This window comes from Saxophila tyrrhenica, assembly GCF_035928015.1.
Source record: "Saxophila tyrrhenica strain CCFEE 5935 chromosome Unknown scaffold_25, whole genome shotgun sequence".
Taxonomy (NCBI): Eukaryota; Fungi; Ascomycota; class Dothideomycetes; order Mycosphaerellales; family Extremaceae; genus Saxophila; species Saxophila tyrrhenica.
In genome coordinates this window covers 95,408-115,435 of record NW_027041757.1, presented here as the reverse complement: position 1 = coordinate 115,435, position 20,028 = coordinate 95,408, and the positions used below count along the sequence as shown (strand labels likewise).

Sequence of the window (20,028 nt, the reverse complement as noted above, 5' to 3'; positions counted from 1 at the left end):
CGCCTCTCAGCAAGTTATGCGCCCGTCTCATTCCTTTCTACCACCAGACGTCATCACAAGTCCCCAACTCCCACATCTCCCGCCTCATCCACCCTCCCCAACTTCTTCCGTCACAACAGTCGGTCCCCACCCCCCAATCTTCTCCCCCACCTCCACCCCCTTCCTCAAATTCTGCTGCCCGCTCAACGCCCTTACTACCCCCGTCGCCCTTCTCTCCACCACCAGCCTCCGCAACCCCTGCACCAAAAACCCACTGACGACCTCCACGCTCCAGTCCGTGGGAATCATCTCCAACACCTCGCCCACGTCGAACCACGCGCCGAACCGCTCGAGCAGCTCCGCCGTCCGCTCGAGGCGGGAGGAGAGGTCGGGGATGCTGAAGAATTCGCGCAGGAGGGTGGAGAAGAGGTGGGATTGCTGTTCTTTACTCGGGAGGTCGTGTTGGGAGGCTACGCCGAGGGAGGAGGAAGGGTGGAAGATGGAAGAGCCGCCGAGCAGGCAGTAGCGGATCGCGGTGTCGTAGTCGCCGAGGCCGAGGGTGAGGAGGTGCAGGGCTTCTTCGTGCTTGCCCTCGCGGCCGTTGAGGATTATCATCTCGGGTACGAGGGCGTCGCTGTAGGGTGCGAGGCGTTCGCGGAGGGCGTGGACGTCGTATTCGGATGCTGCGCCGTGGCTGCCGCCGATGAGCTGGAGGAGACGCAGGCGGTTGTGCTGCCATTCTTCGTTGGTGGCGTTGTCGGTGATGAAGTGGCGGTAGGTTGGTTTCGGGGGCTGGAGGGCGCGGTAGGTGGTGTAGGTTTCGAGTAGCGAGGTCTTGGCATCTGGAGAGGTGGAGAGGGCTGTGAGAACGGTATCGAGATAGAAGGCGATGAGGTCGTTGACGTATTGAGGGTGGTTCTTGCCGAAGACGAGATGCTCCAGATAGTCCTTGACCGCGCCAGGAGCCTTCTCTTTCAGGATGGCAACGGCTTCGGAGGGCTGGAACTTGACCCGGGCGCTTTCGTCTGCGAAGATTTGCACACCGAGCTTGGGGTTGCGGGTCGCAAGCCATGCACCATAATCTTGAACGAGCGACTGGTCACGGATCTTGGCAAGGTACCGGCGGAGGTCGTGCTCACCTTCGATGAGCTCGCCGCCAGCATCAGTCTCGCCTTCGAGAATGCGCTTCCAGGTCGACAAAACTTCTGCTACCATCTTGCGGCTCTGATACAGGCGACTGAGCAAGTACAAACGATGGAACTGCTCAAACAGCTCTACAGCACGGCCGAAGCAGTCGACGCCTCTGTCGACCACATCGTTCATCTCCGCCCGGACAGATCCCGGTGTCGCTGGTCCACGTGGGGTGTTCTGGTCGAGCAGTAGCAAGACGTGGACGAGCGCAGCATCAACGGTTCGGAAGACGTGTGCTTCGTCCGCAACACTTCCAAATCCCTTCTTTTTCCGCCAGCTCAGTAGGTACCGCTTCAGGATCGCGAGCAAGTTGTCGCCGTACGCACCCTTCGGATCCTGTACCAGCTTTTCGGGACTGAAGCTCTCTCGTAACATCGTGATGGTGTCTCTCAGAGCTTGTGGGATCCAGATACCCTCTTCGCCACCATCGACCTCTTGCTGCAAGGGCGGCACAAGTGACAGGACGATGCGCGGGTCGAGCTCGCCAGTCACGAGTGCTTCTTCGGCCAGCCGCTTGCCGCTCTCGTAGGCTATAACGCCATTGGCGGTTTGTAGGAGGAGATTGCCAAAAAGCAGCACTGAAGCTTTCTGCCGGATGTAGGTCAACGTTCGGAACTCAAGCTCGTCTCTGGCTTCTTGCCCACGAAGGTCGTTGAGGACGTGTTGGACATAACCAATATCAATCGACAGCTCGCCGGCCTCTTTCTGCTGGACTGCCAAGGTCAAACGCTGGTCCAGTTGGACGATGAGCGGGTTCCGAGTGAGCCACTGCACCTTGTCGGGCGTGTAGAGAAGTACGCGTGCCTGTATTTGCGCGAAACGCGCCGCGAATGCATCCTCTTCCGCCTCTCGCTTCGTATCAGCTTTGCTGGCTTCACCTGACAGCTGCAAGCACCGCAATCGAAGACTAGTGCTAATCTCTGGGACGGACAATTCGGCGGCTGTCGTGGCAGTTCTTAGCCCGAAGTAAGCCTCTTCGTCAACATCACTCGGCGTGTCCAGCATGAGCCATTCTTTCGACCCGCGCTGTTCGCTAGGATCAACGTCCCACCGCTGAACCTCGATGACCTTCCTTGTCTCTCCGTCGACTTTTCTCTGCACGACAGCAAGCACGTAGCCCTCAGACACATCGCTTTCGGAAGAGGCAAACCCGCCGCTTTCGCCAGAACCATCCAGTACAAGCGATTCGGGATAGCTGGAAAACTCGAGCGGGCCTCGAGAAGGGTCACCTTCCAGATTGATAAACATGCCAATTCCTGGCTCGTCTGCCTTGGTTCCTGTTGTGAGCAGAAACTCGTTCGGGGTGGGCGTCACGATGTTCGGAGGCAGCGATCTCGGAACAGTTTGCTGCGGCTTGCTCTGCACCTCTGTCGAAGTGCGAGGCGAAGCACCGTCGCTCTTTGCTGGGCTCGATTCTCGACTTGAAGGTTCGCCCGGAGATGACACTTGTCGGGAAGATGTTCTCGACGGCCAAGGAGACGCAGAATCCGGTCTAAGGCGGCTGTTATCGCGTGGTTCGCCTCCAACGCTGACGTTCCGATCGTGTCCTCGCGGTTCTGGCGAAGGGCTGGCGGCAGAAACACTCCTCGACTGACCATGTCCGCGCTGAGGGAGAGGCGGAAGCGGTCTCTCCTCTTCCTGTGGCGCTTGTGAGGCTATTGGGAACAGCTCGTGCTTCTGATGGTTGAAGATATCCAGCAAGCTGTATGCGTTTCCTTCGGCTACACAAGCCAGATCTGCTCGTCGTGATATAGCTCCGACTCCGCCTAGCTCAATGTCTCGTATCTTCCTCGCCTCCTTCCCAATCCTGATCACCCGTAGCCTCTGCTTTAAGCAGATGACCACCACCGTGCTGTCCGAGTCCTCTCCATTCTGATTTGAGTCCAGTCCTCCAATCCATGTGCACCCAGCCTGTTTGATTCTTTCCCCATACGCCGGGCTGAGCTCAGGCAGCGAGTAGAAGGTCAAGGTGCCATTGCATAGTATGCACGCCTTCCCCGCGTCTGGCAGGACGAGGATCTGCTTGACGCCAGCATCGCGACCTTCCTGCTTAGTGGTGTATTGCGGCTCGAGCTTGGTCGCGAAGATATAACTGGGCTGGCCTTGGGGATCTGAAGGGTCGGGCGGTATGGAGACGTAATGCAAGACGTCCCCGGTGGAGGTCCCAATGTAAATGTTGCTGTTCCAGGCGTCTACGCAGGTTATCCGCGCTCCTTCTTCGAGTGCAAGATCTGTGATCAGGTCTCGAAGGGCATATGTTCCTAAGGTCTGGTCGGATCCAGTACTGGCTGCATGGGAGCCATCTTGCGCTTGCATTGCAGCCGAGCTGTGGATGTCATTGTACCATTATCGACCTCCAACACTCCCAAGTCATCCAACGGGTCAAGTAGTGTGGTCGAAGTCGAGGTCGAAGTCGAGGTCGTCGTCGCGGTTGCGCGAGTCAAGAGTGAATATCGCTGCCTCGAAGCTCACCTCCGCCTCCGCCGCAGCAGCTGGATGAACGTTGTCCTTTAATTAGCTGGTTGGCAAACACGTATATCTCACTGCTTCACGCGGCTATTGAGAGGCCTGCAAGGCGCATGACAGAAGGCTGTATGAGTTACGGCAACTCTCCGAAGATCTGAGTGTTACAAAATACCAACGGAGCCGAAGGAACAGTCACCCCCCTCAATGCGTTTCTAGCGATCATGGCCGACACAATGGAGGACACTCAGGCCGGCGCAACAGAGGCGAAAGGCCTAGGCATAGCAGGAGACACCACCGCCAGCGACCCGACCCAGGAGACCAGCGACAGCGACAGCAGCAACAAGTTCCAACACGCCATCTCAGCATGGCGCTCCCTCGACCTGACCTCCCTCCTCCGCAGCCTCGACACCGCCGCCTCCGACCTCGTCACCCACCAGAAAGACGCCCTGGTCCAGCGCAAAGAGCTCGCGCAGAAGACGAAGGACTTCCGCAAACTCGACGACCCAGCCAAGTTGGCCGAGATCAAGGACCTCCTCAAAGCCTACCAGGGCTATGTCGACGTGCTTACGAACCACAACAAGACGATCAACTCGGCATTTATGCAGGCGTACTCGCCGTTGTCTGAGGCGCCGGATCCTTACCCTTTGCTTGAAGCGAGCGTGGATTCTTTGGTGACGGCTGAGGAGGTGACGCCGAAGCTGGAGGCGGAGAATGAGCGGTTGCAGAAGCAGGTGGCTAAGTTGAATGGGCAGCTGGAAGAGTCGGAGCAGCAGTTGGAGGCGGAGCGGACCAAGAGGCAGTCGTTTGAGGGGTCGCAGGATAGCAGGATCAAGGAGGTGGAGGAGAGTTGGGCGGCGGTGGTGAAGGAGAAGGAGGATAATTGGGCGGCGAAGGAGAAAGGCTTGGAGGAGAAAGTCGAGAATCAAGAAAGGTTACTGAGGGAGATTAAGGCGAGCTATGAGGTGTCGCAGCGTTTGGAGAGGTCTGGGGAGGAGAGTCAAGCGACAACAGCAAATAGTGCAACTGCTGCGGAGCTCGAGCTGGTCAACTCTGAGCTGGAGAGGACCAACGTGCGGCTGGCTGAAGTAGAGGCAAGGAATGAGCAGATGAGGGTGGAGTTGGCACAAAATGCGTCCCAGTCGCACAGCTCTGGACGAAGCACGGCTGTGGAAGATGAGCCTGCGTACTTGAGGCTGAGATCAGAGAACTCTTCACTGATACGGCGGCTTGAATCAGCCCGACACGACAAGGACGCTGAGAGAAGTGGCATGGAGTCGAAACTACGTGGCGTTGAGCGAGAGATCGGAGCCGTAAAAGCAGACCGAGATGCATTGCAGAACAAAGTGCACAAGTGGAGCAATTATGAGGAGGTGAAGCGAGAACTGGAAATGCTACGAGCCATCGAGTTTGCCACTGTCGACGACACAGATCTTCCGGACGGTGACGACATGGGCCACACAAATGGCAGCGCCGACAAGGCAGCGGGTGAGACCCTAGAACAACTCCTTCTCGCCCGCAACAAAAAGCTCAGCAATGAGCTCACTGAGCTGCGCGTCTCTCACAACGAGATCCAGCAGCGCCTTGAGAACCTTCAAGAAGACCTCTCCATCGCGAACATGGACCTCGAGAAATCCCGCAACCTGAACGCAACCCTCGAGAACGACCTGCAGAAGACGCAACAAGAAGCATCCAACGCATTCGAAACCATGTCCGTCGCCGGGACCTACACCTCCCGCTACCCCAAGTCCGCTTATGGCAGCCGAAGAGGCGGCGGCGGCGCGTCACCTACCTCCTCCATCATCGGTGGCTTCGACCCTGGGTCCCACTCTCCACGAGGCCTCGACAGCCTCCGGGCCAACGAACCGTCCGGTGGCGGCTCCGGCATCCTCCCAATGGTGACAGCACAACGCGACCGCTTTAAGAAGAAGATCGCCGAGCTGGAGCAAGAACTACAAAAACAATACCAACAAGTCTCCTCCCTGCGCTCAGAGGTCGCTTCCCTACAAAAAGACAACCTCAACCTCTACGAGAAAACCCGCTACGTCTCCTCCTACTCCCGCCCCACAGCCTCCGGAGCAAGCTACGGCGCCAATCCCAACCCCTCCACCATTCCCATCACCCCCGGCGGAGGGGGCGGCAACGACACCCCCATCGACCGCTACCGCACCGCCTACGAGTCGAACATCAGCCCTTTCGCCGCCTTCCGCGGGCGCGAGAGCGCGCGGGCTTTGAAAAGGATGTCCTTGCCTGAGAGAGCGGTGTGGCAGGTCACGAGGATGGTGCTGGCGACGCGGACGAGTCGGAATCTGTTCGCGGTGTATTGTTTGGGGTTGCATTTGATGGTGCTGGGGATGCTGTTTTATGCGGGGACGACGGAGGTGGAGGCGCATGCTAGTAATTTGAGTGCCGGGGTGAGCGATGTTGTGGGGGGGCATGGGGAGTGGGTTGCTGAGGGGGTTGAGGGGGCGACGTGAGGGTGGAAGAGAGTCACTCACGGTGTCGACGGAGTGCGTTGTTGCAACGCTGAGTGGGAACGACGGTCGACTCTGACAGGCCACGCTGTGGGTCGGCTCATCGCGACCACCATCATGTCTCCGCCGGAGAGTCGACATTGATATCCCAGCCGCAGTATATGGCTGCATCACCAGGATTCTTCGTCCGACTCGATCATCGGATTCGTCGCCACCACCAACGGACACGCAAGACAGCGATGTGGCGAGCAAAATGCAACACCCCGCCCAAAAAAACTCAATGCGACGCACCTGCAAGCGCTCTTGTCCCACAAGACCCAGCCATCATCTGCTGTGTATCCCCACCAGAGCTCCGGCGCCAACTGCCCGGGAACCGCTGCAGAATCCAGCTCATCGCGACGAAACCTACAACGCGGCCGTCTGGCCGACGACTCGCCATTGACCACGCGACACCTCCATCCTGATGATCTGCCTACTCGGCCAGTCGCCGGTGTCATATAGAAGGGTACACGGCTACCGACGTAGGGCGCTTACTCGGATCCAGATATATGAACAAGGCAAACACACCTCCCTCGTCCCTCATTGGCCGCTGCTAGCCTCATGCACGTAATTGCGCGGAAGTGGGCAAGGTGGTGCCAGAGTTCGCGGTCTGAAACTCGGTGCTGAGGTCGGGAGAAGCTCTCGACCAGCCGTTGTGGGATTTAAGCGCCCTCGTGGGGCAGGTCGAGAATGACTACTAATTGCATGGAAGTGGTAGATTATGCTGCTATTTTGAATGGGAGCTAATATCCTTGATCAGATGCGCTGCAGATCTGGACTGAGAGGGCGTTTTGCAGGCAATTGCTGGCGTTGGTTGGCTTGTTTTGGTGGTTGACAACGGTCGGGATCGATGGTTTGGCGACGACGAACAACGCTCGAAAAGCTGCACAGCAATGCAACAACGCTTCCGCACCACACGGCAGCACGAGAGACGTTCCACGCAACCCGCTCTCGACGAAAAGTTTAACGAGGAAGAACAACCATCAAACGGTCAATCTTCGAAGGCGCGTGGAGAGGTTGGAGCCAAGGCCAGCCACACCCGCCTGTCCACCCAATCAGCACAACCACCGGCCTCGAGAGCTTTTGGCAGTTCTAAAAAAATATAGCCGCCGGTGTACACCGAAGAAAAGATCAATGAGCATGGTGGTACATGACAGCCATGTATATAGAATCAGCAAGCGCCGTCAATGGAACCACCATTCCTTCCTCTGACCCTCCACCATTACATCTACGCCTTTGCGGTCGGCTTGCAGGACGTTCGACATTACTCTCTTTTGACCGTCGATACAATCTGAGCGTTGTTGAGACGAACATCGACACAACGATTGACGATTAACGACTGACGACTACTACTACACAACTTCCAACACGATGTCGTTCTCAAGGGCAACGCTTGTCGTTGCATCGATACTAGCCATCACAGTCTCTGCTCGTCCTGCCGAGAAGCGATGGGGCGGATGGGGAGGTAGCTGGAGCGGAGGAAGCCATCACTGGTGGAACTCAGCACCGGCACCGTCCTCTGGAGACTTTGGCAAGCGATGGGGTCTGCAGGCCGGAAGTTGTGATATGGCCGCTGCCGTCCAGAACATGAACCTCGCAGCTGGTGAGTTTGAACCCACACTATCAACAATCAATCATAGTCCTAACAATCTCCCAGCCGACCCACCACTCCCACCACCACACCCCAGCCTCTCCCTCTTCCAAGTAGTCGTCGGCCGGGGCACGCAAAACTACACCTGCGACCTCTCCAACAGCACCGCGGTCCCCATCCCCGTCGGCGCCCTCGCCACCCTCTTCGACATCAGCTGCGTGGCCGCGACCGCCAAAGAACTCCTCCCTGCCCTCTCGATCGTCGCGCTCGACCTCCCCGTCCCCGACTCCGACGACACCGACTCCCCCATCATGCAAGACATGAGCGGCCACCACTACTTCCTCGACGACACCACGCCCTTCTTCAACATGGACACCGAGCTGCACCAATACGGCATGGGCGCGTTGCAAAAAGCCAACGCCTCCGACGCGCCCAACGACGCTTACGCCGGCCCCGGCGGCACCGGCAACGGCGCCGTACAGTGGTTGAAACTGGACGTCAAGCCCGCGGCGCAGGACTCGTGGAAGCAGGTCTACCGGCTCGACACGGCGGGCGGTGTGCCGCCGGAGACGTGCGAGGAGGCGACGCCGACGATCGAGGTGCCGTATGCGGCGGTTTATTGGTTGTTCAAGTAGATGGAGGATGATATGGTTTGTAATTAGAGAGACTTTTTCTTCTATTCTTTTGATCGAGTTGAAGTAGGGCTTAGCGGCATCGGGCGGCGAGAAAAGGCGTTGTGGGCGTGTTGGGAGGTCGATCTAGATACCAACGGCCGCTTTCTGGCCGACTGCTTGTCTGTTTTGCTGGGAATATGAGATATGAATGATCAATCAATCAACTTCTTCAACCAATCTGAGTGCGTTCAAGGTGCTTTCCTTCTCCGGTAGCTGAACGATACAAGTATCGTCTAACCGCGCGACTGTGAGTTTCAAAGCGGTCCACATGATCGATAGATCCGAAACTGTACAAGTGTTGATACGCGCTGCCAATGCTCTGTCGCTCATCATCGCAATCAATATGACTCTTCAATCACCGTCGTCGCTCTTGCCATCTAGCTGTACATGATCAACACCTTCCCAAGCCCGGGTGCTAATCAAGAATACCTCCCTCCACAACCTACAATCATCATCGACCAATGTTCATCTCCCGCAGCATCTCCTGCTCCCAATCCGAAATCCCATCACTGCTACTGATGTTCGCCACTCGCAAACCGCTACCCGACCCCTCCATCTCGCGCGGGCCGTCGGGGTCGTTGTAAGGATCGTATGGGTCGAGCGGGGCGTTATAGCTCGCTTGCATGCGATATTGATAGTCATCCTGAGGCTGTCCGCGTGACAGCTGCTCCGGCGAGTCGAACTTCAGCGACTCCACTGGCGAGTACTCGACCGTGGTGTTGAGGTCGAAGGGGTGAGGGTTCTCGTTGGTAGGCGTGGCGTCGTTGCGCGATTGGCTGCGCTCTGAGGGTCGTCGGTCGTCGTTCGAGTGGACAGCGAGCTGGCCATCTTCTCCCTCCTCTGCCAATGGCATGTTGGTCAAGCTCTCGACGTGCCGTAATGAGCTGCCGGGGGCTCCCTGCATGATACTGCCAGCGCCTGCTCGACCGCTTTGGCCGCTGCCTCTTCTGCCCATCATGTCCGCTGGTCCGACGGTGGCCACGCTGCCCTCTGCGTCCGGATCGCGGATGCTGAATTGGGCTATCGTCTGCATCTTCTTGCTTCCGCTTACCCAGTTGGCGAGCACTTTGCCCCTCTGCTTCTCTCCCAGTCTTGACCGTGGGAAGTCTCCTAGAGCAACGAAAGAGACGATATCGAGCACCAGTTGGTGTTCATTGAGGACGTTGTTGACGATGACCGGCACAATCGAAGCCAAGAACGCACGTGTACGCACCTCAGCGACCAGCACAAGCAGTCCGCCAGCGTGGAAGATGGCACTATGAAGCTGTTAGCGTTGTCAACGACCGGAGGTGAAGACCGTATACATACCACCCGCCCCTAACGAGCGCCCGATGACACCTCTCCACGCTATTCTCAATATCCATCGGGAAGTGACTCAGCCCATTAACCTCAATCGTCTCACCAATCTCGCCCAGGATGAACAGCACCTGCATCTCCACCATATTGCCGCCCGGACCGATAGGCCGGTTGACAGTATGCAAAAAACCCAGGTTACCCGTCCGCACATACCGCACCTGCGGGTCGCCATCGACGGTGTGGCCGTTGAAGCGCTCGGCGTCGAGGGGGTCTTGTTTGCCGTAAAAGCTGTGCGCGTTTGCTTCGGATTGCACCCAGATCTCGCCGTATTCGCCGACGAGACACAGGCGTAAAGTTTCGGGGTTGACGATGGAGATCTGTGTGCTAACCGGTACCATGCCAGAATCCTGTACGAGCATCGAGAAAGGTTCCTGGTCCGGATCGACTGGGTTGATCAAGCCTCGCCGGAGCGCTTGCACGTCCAAGTAAAGCTCAATGGGCTCGATGCACATGTAGCTGCGACTTGCCACCATTGGGTTGAGGACGTGGCTGAAGATGGTGTTGATGGCTGTTCTCTCCAAGCCAGACTGTGCGAAGGCGGTCTTGACTCGTGAGTAGACGTCTACTCTTGGGCGCTGGTCGACGGAGATCATCAGGTTCTTAAGCTCGTGCAGACTCGTAGTCTTCCCAGCTCCATGCCCAATGGCGTGGTCCAGCATCTGTGCGGTCGCGTACGTATCCTTGATCTTGTACCGTGACAGTGTCTGGAACAAGATGTTAGGGTTACCTGCGAAGTCTACAGGCGAAACAAGGTAGGTCGGGCAGGCCAGGAAGATGCCCATCATGCACGTGTGCATAAATCCGAGACCCATTGTGCTCCTCACACAGCCAAGCAGAGGTCTCGTTGAAGTCATCTGGCAAGTCTCCTTCTGGATCTTGCAGAGTGCCATGAGCGTATTGTGGCCGAGCTGCACAGCCACTCTTCGTTGATCCGGCGTCCAGTAAGTCCAGATGATGACCGGGTATCCCGCCTGCACCCAGGCTGGCCGAATGGTGAGTCCCAGCTCTCTGCACCCATGAGACTGCTTCGGCGGCTTAGTAGTATTATACTGAGGCGGAAGGTGTATCTTCAAAATCAGCGCTGATTGCTTCAAGTGCTGGCTGACGGCCTTTTGCTTGAGCAGAGAGTCAACGTCCGCATTGGTAAGAATGGCTCGTATCCGGAAGTCAGCAATCATATGCAGCAGCGCAGGCACGTCCTCACTAAGACGATTCTGGTCGATCGGAGCCATCGGTATCGCAGTCGCGCCCAAACATATACACGCATGCACGGCATACACGAAGTCTTCGGAATGTGTGTACATCAAGAGCAAGTGATCGCCAGGCTGGATCTTGACCTTGTTCTTGAGGTACATGGCCACGCCGGCAACCTTAGTGTCGAACTTCTTCCAGTTGACGCCTTTGCCTTCCCTGCCTCGGCCGTCGATGGTGCAGTAGCTGAGCTCTTCCGCTTGTCGCGATACTCGCCATTGCATGAGATCGTGGATGTTGCTGAACTGGTTAAGGGGAGTGCTTGTCCGGTCATCGATCACCACCTCCCGATGATCGACGCCGGAGTACTGCTTGTCTGAGTGTAAGGGCAGGATGTCTTGCCGGACTTGACTCGCAAGTGGCGACCAGATGCCACCAACAGGGTCATCACCAAGGGGCAGGTTTTGGACTGCTCTTTCAACTCCAAACTTGACATGCACGCACGGCAGGTTGCCATTGTCAAACTCCTTCCGGCACAGCATATTCCCGATCTCCCTTCGACCGTTCTTCACTATCCGCGGTAGAGTGTTGGGTGCAGTCATCATCACGCAGTAGACCCTCAGATGGTGCTCCTGATACAGTACTTCCATGACCCGCTCACTAAGCGAGTCCAGAAACGGTATGTTAAGCTGATTCGGGGGTCCGCCGGTCGTCGTCGGTGCTGTGCTCGCCGCTTGACTTTCGATAAGAATGATGGGTAGGTACTCGCCATTCACCTGAGCATCGAACGCACTGCAGTCGTAGATCTTCGGCACGGCCTTCATGACGCTCACGACCAGGTGCTGCACGAAGAAGTACCTATGCTCGATCTCGTGCTGTTGCTGGCCGTGCTCTACCCACTCCACCCGCTGTCGTATCCGATCTTCGTAGAGGCCTAGGACAAACAGCTTGCCTTCGATGACGCAGCCAAGCAGTCCAGTTCGAAGGAACTCGCATTCGACCAGCACAGGTGTTGGGGAGCCCTCAACGAAGCGGAACGGCCTCGCGTGGAAGATGTTTTCGGTGTGCTTTGGTAGTGCCCAGAAGCCGCCGGACAGGCTAGGCGAATCGACCCATATCTCGCCGATAGTAAAGGGAGGGCAGAGTAGATTCGTCTCCGGGTCGACCAGCGCCAGCGTCGCATCTGGTATCGGATAGCCAAAAGCTCCAACGCGGATGGTGTTGGGCTCGCTGGCTCGCTTTCTTGCTTCGTCGCCCATAGCCAGCACCACCACCTCGTTCGTCTTTAAGCTCTCCTTATCCAGCAACACTTCACTCAATTCTGTCCGATTGCGTTTCCGCTTCGAATGCTTCCTCTCGCTGTTCGTCCCATCCAGCAAACTCGTAAACCCATTCGTGCCAGGCGCAGCAGCAGGAGGTGCTCCATCATCACTGTCGTCATCGTTCTCATCCTCAATGGAGAGCGGACAGCCCATCCGCTCTTCCCCTCCCAGCCAGTCGCGAACGCTGATAATCATACCGCCATGCTCCGGCAAACACAGCATCGGTGCCACAAGATCTCGAGCTCGCTGGTTGCGCATTGGCTTCAGCCACCGATCTGCCAGGACCTCGTGGAACTCGGCATCCACGGTCAGACTGTCGATCAGGCAGATCTTGACACTGCTGAAGTTGGGATCCATGTTCTTCTTGAAATTCCGGGTGGCCATGGGATCTTGCTGGTAATTGTACGCTGCTCGCTTCAAGCCGGGGTAGTCTGCTGCCATGATCGTGGCTCGGTATTTGGTGATCAGATGCGCGTACATGCCAGGCGTGTCGACTGTCTTGCTCTCAAACCAGACGGTGGTATGACCGCCGTAGACGCCAAGCAGCACACCCATGATCAAACCGCAGCCTTCTCTCGGATCGAGATACGACAATATCGTCTCGCTCTTGCCAGGCCTAGGCACAACATACGAGCCATCGGCGCCTCGTAAGTTGTTAGAGAAGGTGTCCACGTTCTCAGATGATGGTATCGCCGAGACCATCGCGCTAAGACAGGCCATCTGATGCATCATCGTACGATGTGAAAGCACAACTCCTCTCAAATCGCCGGTCGGCGCTCTCGAGAACTCAATGTAGGCAAGGTCTGGCACCTGTAGTGCCTGGCCTTCATCCTTCTTCTTGTAGTTGTACGTGCTGAACTCGTTCGTCTTCCACCACTCGACTCCTGTAGGATACTTAAGCCCCTTTGCTGCAATGTCCCGCGAAAAAGCTTTCAGGTTGTTGTCTGTCGTCAAGGCCAGATGTGTTTGTGTGGTTGTCAAGAGAAGGGACAGCTTCTGGATGTCGTCGATATTGTTGATCGGCACAGCGACCACTCCTGCGATGAAGCATCCCATCAGCGCAATGGCGAAGTCAATCACCTCGATCTCCTTGTACACCAGCGCCACGCGGTCTCCTCGATATAGATTGCTCTTGTCCCGAATCACCTGCGCAACCTTCTCAGCTCTTGAAGCCAGCTTCTCCCAAGTGATCGAACTGAGCTCCTTGCCCTTCGAATCCACCACCCAGTATGCCGGTTGTCTAGCCTGCATCTTCCCTCTGTGCCGTAACACGGCTCCGAGATTGTCGAACTTCGACATCGGTATCTTGCTGTTGTGTGGATCGTACACGGCGAAGGGCACATCTCGCGGCTCCAGAGGCATCATGTGCTGCGGCACCTGCAAGAACTGCCCACCTCCAATGAGCGGTGGTGGTATCACCGCCGAGGGAGATAGAGCTTCACTCTGGCTGTATCTCTGCGGCCCTCCATAGCTCTCGCGCGGCCGCATATCATCGTCCGGGTTCTGTTGCTGCGTGAAATCCGAGAAGTAGCCCTGCTGTGCCGAGTCCAACATGGTGCTCTGCCTGCTCCCCTCCGGCGACCACGTCGCCTGCTGCCCACCATTCGGATTGAACGCGTAGCTGCCAGGTCCGCTGTTCCCTCCCACGACCGTGTTCTCCGGCGAACTGTACATGCTCCCTCGACTGACCGGCCTATCGAGACTGCCATAGGAGTTCTGTCTCGGCGGCGCCTGTCCCCGCATCCCCAGCTGCTGCGCTTGAAACCGCTGCGCGTGACTCGGTGGCCCGGGTGTATGCGCGCCGCCCCCGTTGGCAGGCTCGTAGCTCATGGCGTTGTACTCGCCGGCCCATGGTCCCGCGGTGATACTGCCGTAGCTGTCCGTCTTCGCGTGACCAGCACCACCGCCATCACCCGCACTGCCGATACTCTGCGATGGCGAGTGGAAGCTGAAGGCTCCCAAGTCACTACTCTCGCCGCGCAAGTCGCCCAGTTGTTGCGATGAGAAGTACTCGGAGAGAATGGCTGTGCGCCGCTTCTCGTACCCTTTCCGCGTGATGTCGCCATCCTCCAACTCGCCGTCCAGCTCTTGCAGCCGCCGTTGCAGCTCCGGATTCTCCTCAGCCATGGTCTGCTCGTGAAATCAAAATCATGCCAGGATCAAGGATGTGTATCGAATGTCAAGGTCGCCCGACCCCTCGACGCATGTGCGGTATCGTAGGAGGGGCGTCTCGTGTCGCGTCGATTAACAAATTCCGTCGGTCATCGCACGATCATGTCGGATGGCAAAGACGTGCAGGATACAGAGCTTTCGACACTTTCCATCCAAACGCGCATCCGTCGAGACACACCCGCTCTCGCCTATCGCCTATTCGGTTCCTGGCAAAATGCGGGCGGGCAGGGACGGCATCGGAGAAATGATGAGGTAGCACCCTGAAAGCTTCTTCTTCTTCCTCTACAGGTGTCTAGACGTCCGATTCAAGGGCGACTATCCATTTCGATATTGAAGCGAGAGAAGACAATCAAGGTATCGAAGAAGCAAGAGGGGACAACACACAACTCTCCAGCAGTGAGCGGAGCCGCAAATACCAGCTCTCGATGAAGCAGATGAATTTCTTCTATACACAAACCCCTCGCTATGCATCAAACGATTCTCTCTTCAATTACCACCACAGCATCTCCTAATACGTAAAAGCCTCCTCGACAAAATCCACATTCCCCTCCTCCACCACATCCCTTACCGCACTCCTCACCGCGTCCGCAAACGCCCCCGGTCCGCACACCGTAACCCCCATCGCTCCAATCCGCTCCTGCATCTCCTTCTGTATAACGGTCTGCGGGTTGCAGCGGCCGGGGAACATCTGCACCGACCCCGTGTTCGAGATCACCTCGCCTCGGTGCCGGGGCTTGGTGACGAAGAGTTGGATGCGGAGGACGTCGCGGCGGCCTTCCATCTTGAGGATCTTGTCCATCCAGATGCGGACCCATTCCAGCGCTTCGGTGTTGGGGACGGACCAGACGAGCAGGATTTTCTGCGCGGAGGTGATGCCGGCTTGGTATTGGAGCATCAGGTGGTGGACGTAGCCGACGCAGTGGGTGATGCCTACGCCGCCGGCGAAGAGGATGACGGTGCCGTAGGAGGACATGCTCTCGTGGCCGCCGTAGGGACCTTCAATCGCTCCCCAGGTCGAGAATGTTCTGTAAGGAGATGCAGCGGCTTTCTCGTAGAGCTTCCTGGTCATGCCCGTGCGAGCGCGCATTACCAGGGAGACGGAGGTGACGGCTGAGTCTCGTGGGAGGGCGATGTTCTTGCTCTCTGGCTGGTGGGTCCTTTCTGCTGTTGTTCCAGGATTCGTCCTGGACAGGTTCGATGCCCAGGTTGACGTTCGGTTCGGCGGATCTGGTCGTCTGTTGTTGACGCTGAGGCCGGAAGACTTTGACTGTGCGTCCATGGCCTTGGTCGGGGGTGGTGGATAGATTGCCTTCTCCTGCATCTCGATCTCGAGTGCGGGCTCTCGGGACCTATTTTCCGCCCATGCTATCGAGAACGGATGGCTGGACCACAGTGCAATTGCTGGCAGGTATGCATGCACGTGGCATCCTGGCTTCCACACCCATGGCCGGGAGAGGTCGAAAGTCACTCTGCAGGCTTCTGCGGGTAGAGCCTCCACAGTGACCTTCGTCACGCCATGCTTCCTGCTGAAGTTATGGTATGCGATCCGGAAGAATCGCCACACCAGCTCCGCCACCCAGAATGAGATGCATAGCTTGATGAACGGCAGCTGAGGTAGGTTGGCCTTCTCAAGATGGACCCAAACTCCCGCCAGCGCCACCATGGCGAGGACACGGTGGACGTTCAGGAAGACCTCGTAGAAGGCGTGTCGTAGTGGCCCGACTGCCAGAACGAACATGGCGCTGAAAGCGCAGGTTCCAACCATTCCCCAGCAGTAGCTTGTACTTGTCGAGAGTGACAGCCGGACCTGCGCTTGTCCACCAGACTGAATGGCGTTGGATGCCCAGCATAGGGTGTGGATGAGCGATTCCAGCACGACCACCCGAGCACACCATCGGTGGAGAAGGTTGAAGGTGTCGTAGGACACTCCCAGCAGCGGTGAAAGAGGGTTGTTGCGCATCGCAAAGAGAAACGTAGGGATCATGTTCAGCGCGGCCAATGTTCCAGATCGTCCTCGCAACTCCGCGACGACCGAAAAGCTCTCGCCTCTACCCCAGCTCAAGGCGAGGGTGTAGGCGACATTGCTCGCGAGGTATAGCACGAGTATAATCATGTGATATCTTGAAGGAAGAGTTCCAATGGCGACGGCTCTCGACAGCTGGAGCTCGCGATTGTGCCGCTGTCGACCGAGCGGCGCATAGATCAACTGCTTCTTTATCCGTGGCCAAAAATGCGAGTGATTGATCATCCAGTATCGTTGATCCTCACACCTTCCCATCGTAAACATCCGCCGGAAGTGTGCATTGACGACTTGAATGCATCGGTAAACAATCGTCACCGCCAGTATCGCAAAGAATGATATGAGGATAACGTTCGAAAAGGTGTAGTTCGCGCCCTGGTTGACTCCATCGAGCCCATGGCTGAATGGTGTTGCGTCGGCCGTCCAGTTCAAAATCATTCCGAAATCCCCAACGTGTTCCTCTCTTGTGAAAATGTCGCCACTTCCGCGTGCAATAGGGTCATGGCCAGCGTGAGTGTGTATTGCAGAACGCAGAGTGTGACGATGGAGGTGGTGTTGGTGTAAGGGTATGCGGCCCAAAGTGTTAGTGTCCATTTTGGTTTTGGGCGGTGGGCCAGTTGTAATGTGTATCCGAAGAATGCGGCTGCCGCGCGGGTAACGAGGGCCAATAGATCGCGCTCAACGCGATGAGTCGGTAATTAGGGAATACACTTCAAGTGTATACTGGCTGCTGTCCAGAAAACGTGATCTGCTTTCGCTGTGGGTTTCGCGACGTGACTCGACTGCTGGGTGATTGCCCTCACGTGTCGTGGCGGCCTTCTTTGTCCTATTGTCGTGGGCCAGACAATGGTGAATCGTGTCCACTTGTTCTCAAGACAAAGCACGCCGTCTCTTGAATTTCTTGTCAGCTACTGCAAGGCACTGTGTCGACTGGTCGAGATCGTGATAGCTGGAAGCATAAGCGGTGCTGGAAGGGTGGTACTGGTATAGGCTCGAATAGGAGTATGTAATAAGCAGCACGCCCACAGTCTCCGTCAAGGAGAATGAAGAAGAGCAAGTTAGACGATAACGACAGACTGTCTGAGCAAAGCGCAGATGATGAGCAAGGAGTCGGAGTCCAGGGCATCAAAAGGTGAAGTGAAGTCTCTACTGAATCCTACCGTGCTACTCCGTAAAGCCCCATGGCAACGTCCCCACCGCCAACGCCCTTATCGCAGCTGTAGTTTGACGTCGCCTCCAGCCTGGAGATCTCGGTCCAAGCGAGTAGCAAATATAAATTGCCATGTGCGACTGTGAGATGAAACCGGTCTCGAACTGTGAGCAGGAGAAGGAGATTCGGGAGAGCGTTTGCGCCACAGGGTGGGTTACAGATCTTGGTACACGCGCTAGAGGGTCGCTCCGAAGATGCCAGGAGAGCCAACCGACTCGCGGGGATAGGAAGAACCGCTGGCTGTTTCGGTTTCAGAGAGGTGGGACACGCTCGAGATCCAAGCGCCTTGTGCCACGAACAGGAGGCTCATGTCCAGAACGACATCTTCATATGTCGGGAACGGTGGCTCTCTAGGCGCCAAGGGGAAGCCTTCGAAGGGGACGGGATGATGAGTCGTCTCGTGGACAGGAAATGTTGAGAACGAGAGGTTCTCGGGGAGGGTATACATGTAATTCTGTATCGACAAATAATTACGAGAGCAACTGTAGAGGTTCAAGTGCTCTCGTACTCAAAAGATTGCCGAAGATGAAGTCGATCTTGTCTCACGCATCTGATGAAAGATGGACCAGCTCAAGATCTATGTGATAGAATGCAAGACCGAGCGCGGTAAGAGACTGCCTACAAATTGTTGTCGAAAGCGCCTCATCGTGGTCTTTTGCCAGCCGTAGCACTGTTGTAGCATCCGCTTTTGCAGAGAACGATATACTGCGTCTGGACTCCTTGTCGGTGAATGCTAGTCTGCATCGTTCTGAGTTCAAATGGTGGAAATGTTTTCGAGGGAGAAGAAAACGCGCGAGAAACTCGCCTGCCAAGCCCGAGATAGCTCCATGCCTGGCCTTCAGGCTCACCGACCTCCACCATGCTCAAGACACTGTGATCAATTGACAGTACCCAGGCTTACACACGGACACAAGAGCATCTGGATTTCGACTGCTAGCGGCCAGTAGGTCTTTCATCATGTCGGCGTCTCTGCCCGGCAACAGAGACGTACCGCCGTCGCGCCACGACCTAAACACGTATTGGGGCAGAGTAAAGCACTCTGCAGACATAGCAGATCCGAGGTGAGATATATGCGATTGCAGTCTTGTGCGATCCGAATGGGTCAGTATACACTGCTTGTTACATTCGCCCTGTCTCCGTTCTCTTCCCTTAGGAGCATTCGCTGACTGTGGTATAGGACATTGCTCACATCGAGCGCTGGTCTCGAACATGCCAAAACACTCATCTCCCAATACAAGCGAGGCGAGATACAGGCGATGACTCCGGAGCTATGGCAGGCGAAGAAGATTGTGGACTCTACGCTCCATCCTGGTGAGTATAGCACATACTCCCCTACTTACCACACTACTGACATGTGCTAGACACCGGCCAGCCAGTCGTCCTACCCTTCCGCATGTCCTGTTTCGTCATCTCCAACCTCGTTGTCACAGCCGGCATGCTCAGCCCAAACCTCAGCACTACCGGCACAGTAGCGTGGCAATGGGCCAATCAGTCCCTCAATGTGGCCATCAACAACGCCAACTCCAACAAGTCCACCCCTCTATCGACCTCCCAAATGGTGCAGTCCTACTTTCTGGCCGTTGGAGCCAGCTGTGGTGTAGCCGTTGGTTTGAATTCCCTCATCCCGCGCATGAAGCGCTTGAGTCCTGCTGCTCGAGTCACTATGACCCGACTGGTCCCCTTCGCAGCCGTCGCAAGCGCAGGTGCACTGAACGTCTTCCTCATGCGCGGCGAAGAGATCCGGAAAGGCATCGACGTCTACCCGCACGAATCAGACGCAGCACGCCGGAAGCGCGAGGAAGCAGACCAACAGCTCGAGCCCATCGGCAAGAGCAAGAAGGCTGCTACGCTGGCTGTAGGAGAGACTGCGCTGTCACGAGTGCTCAATGCAACGCCCATCATGGTCATCCCACCACTCGTACTTGTCCGGCTTCAGCGAACTGCATGGCTCAGCCAGCGGCCGCGGATGGTGCTGCCGGTCAACCTTGGGTTGATCTTGACGACGAGTCTGTTTGCTTTACCGCTGGCTTTGGCTGCGTTCCCGCAGAGGCAGGCTGTCAGGGCGTCGACTTTGGAGCCGGAATTCCATGGTCATAGAGGGGAGGATGGGATGCTCGAGTTCAATAGAGGGCTGTGACGTCCTATGGGATTGTGGATACTTTCGATAGATGGGACGTACATATCAGTCGTTCAGCAGAGGTATAGCTTGGCTTGGCTGATGTTATCTTGCTGACGGGATATTGCGTTATGAGAGTCGTTGGTCGTTCTCCGTACCTATCGTTACATCGGTATCCCGGCTCCACGAACAGCAGCCGTTGAGCTTTCGGGCAAGATTAACATCAGCTT

At 56.7% G+C, this 20,028-nt stretch overlaps 6 protein-coding genes across 6 annotated transcripts; 3 read left to right on the top strand and 3 right to left on the bottom strand.

The window, feature by feature from the left end:
* Nucleotides 1-84: 84 nt before the first annotated feature.
* Nucleotides 85-3,486, bottom strand: LTR77_010656 (uncharacterized protein; the record flags this gene model as incomplete). Its single annotated transcript, XM_064807873.1, has 1 exon — nt 85-3,486. The coding sequence occupies one exon, from the start codon at nt 3,484-3,486 to the stop codon at nt 85-87; it is 3,402 nt and encodes a 1,133-aa protein (XP_064653951.1).
* A 371-nt stretch (nt 3,487-3,857) lies between these two features.
* Nucleotides 3,858-6,608, top strand: LTR77_010655 (uncharacterized protein; the record flags this gene model as incomplete). Its single annotated transcript, XM_064807872.1, has 2 exons — nt 3,858-6,047; nt 6,285-6,608. The coding sequence occupies 2 exons, from the start codon at nt 3,858-3,860 to the stop codon at nt 6,606-6,608; spliced, it is 2,514 nt and encodes an 837-aa protein (XP_064653950.1).
* A 909-nt stretch (nt 6,609-7,517) lies between these two features.
* On the top strand, nt 7,518-8,372 carry LTR77_010654 (uncharacterized protein; the record flags this gene model as incomplete). The annotated part of the gene is made up of 2 exons (XM_064807871.1): nt 7,518-7,749; nt 7,804-8,372. 2 exons carry the CDS (start codon nt 7,518-7,520, stop codon nt 8,370-8,372), a joined length of 801 nt encoding a protein of 266 aa, XP_064653949.1.
* Nucleotides 8,373-8,862: 490 nt separating this feature from the next.
* On the bottom strand, nt 8,863-14,407 carry LTR77_010653 (uncharacterized protein; the record flags this gene model as incomplete). The annotated part of the gene is made up of 2 exons (XM_064807870.1): nt 8,863-9,667; nt 9,720-14,407. The coding sequence occupies 2 exons, from the start codon at nt 14,405-14,407 to the stop codon at nt 8,863-8,865; spliced, it is 5,493 nt and encodes a 1,830-aa protein (XP_064653948.1).
* A 553-nt stretch (nt 14,408-14,960) lies between these two features.
* On the bottom strand, nt 14,961-16,910 carry LTR77_010652 (uncharacterized protein; the record flags this gene model as incomplete). Its single annotated transcript, XM_064807869.1, has 1 exon — nt 14,961-16,910. The coding sequence occupies one exon, from the start codon at nt 16,908-16,910 to the stop codon at nt 14,961-14,963; it is 1,950 nt and encodes a 649-aa protein (XP_064653947.1).
* A 1,729-nt stretch (nt 16,911-18,639) lies between these two features.
* On the top strand, nt 18,640-19,819 carry fsf1 (Sideroflexin FSF1; the record flags this gene model as incomplete). The annotated part of the gene is made up of 3 exons (XM_064807868.1): nt 18,640-18,743; nt 18,860-18,993; nt 19,044-19,819. The coding sequence occupies 3 exons, from the start codon at nt 18,640-18,642 to the stop codon at nt 19,817-19,819; spliced, it is 1,014 nt and encodes a 337-aa protein (XP_064653946.1).
* Nucleotides 19,820-20,028: the final 209 nt, after the last annotated feature.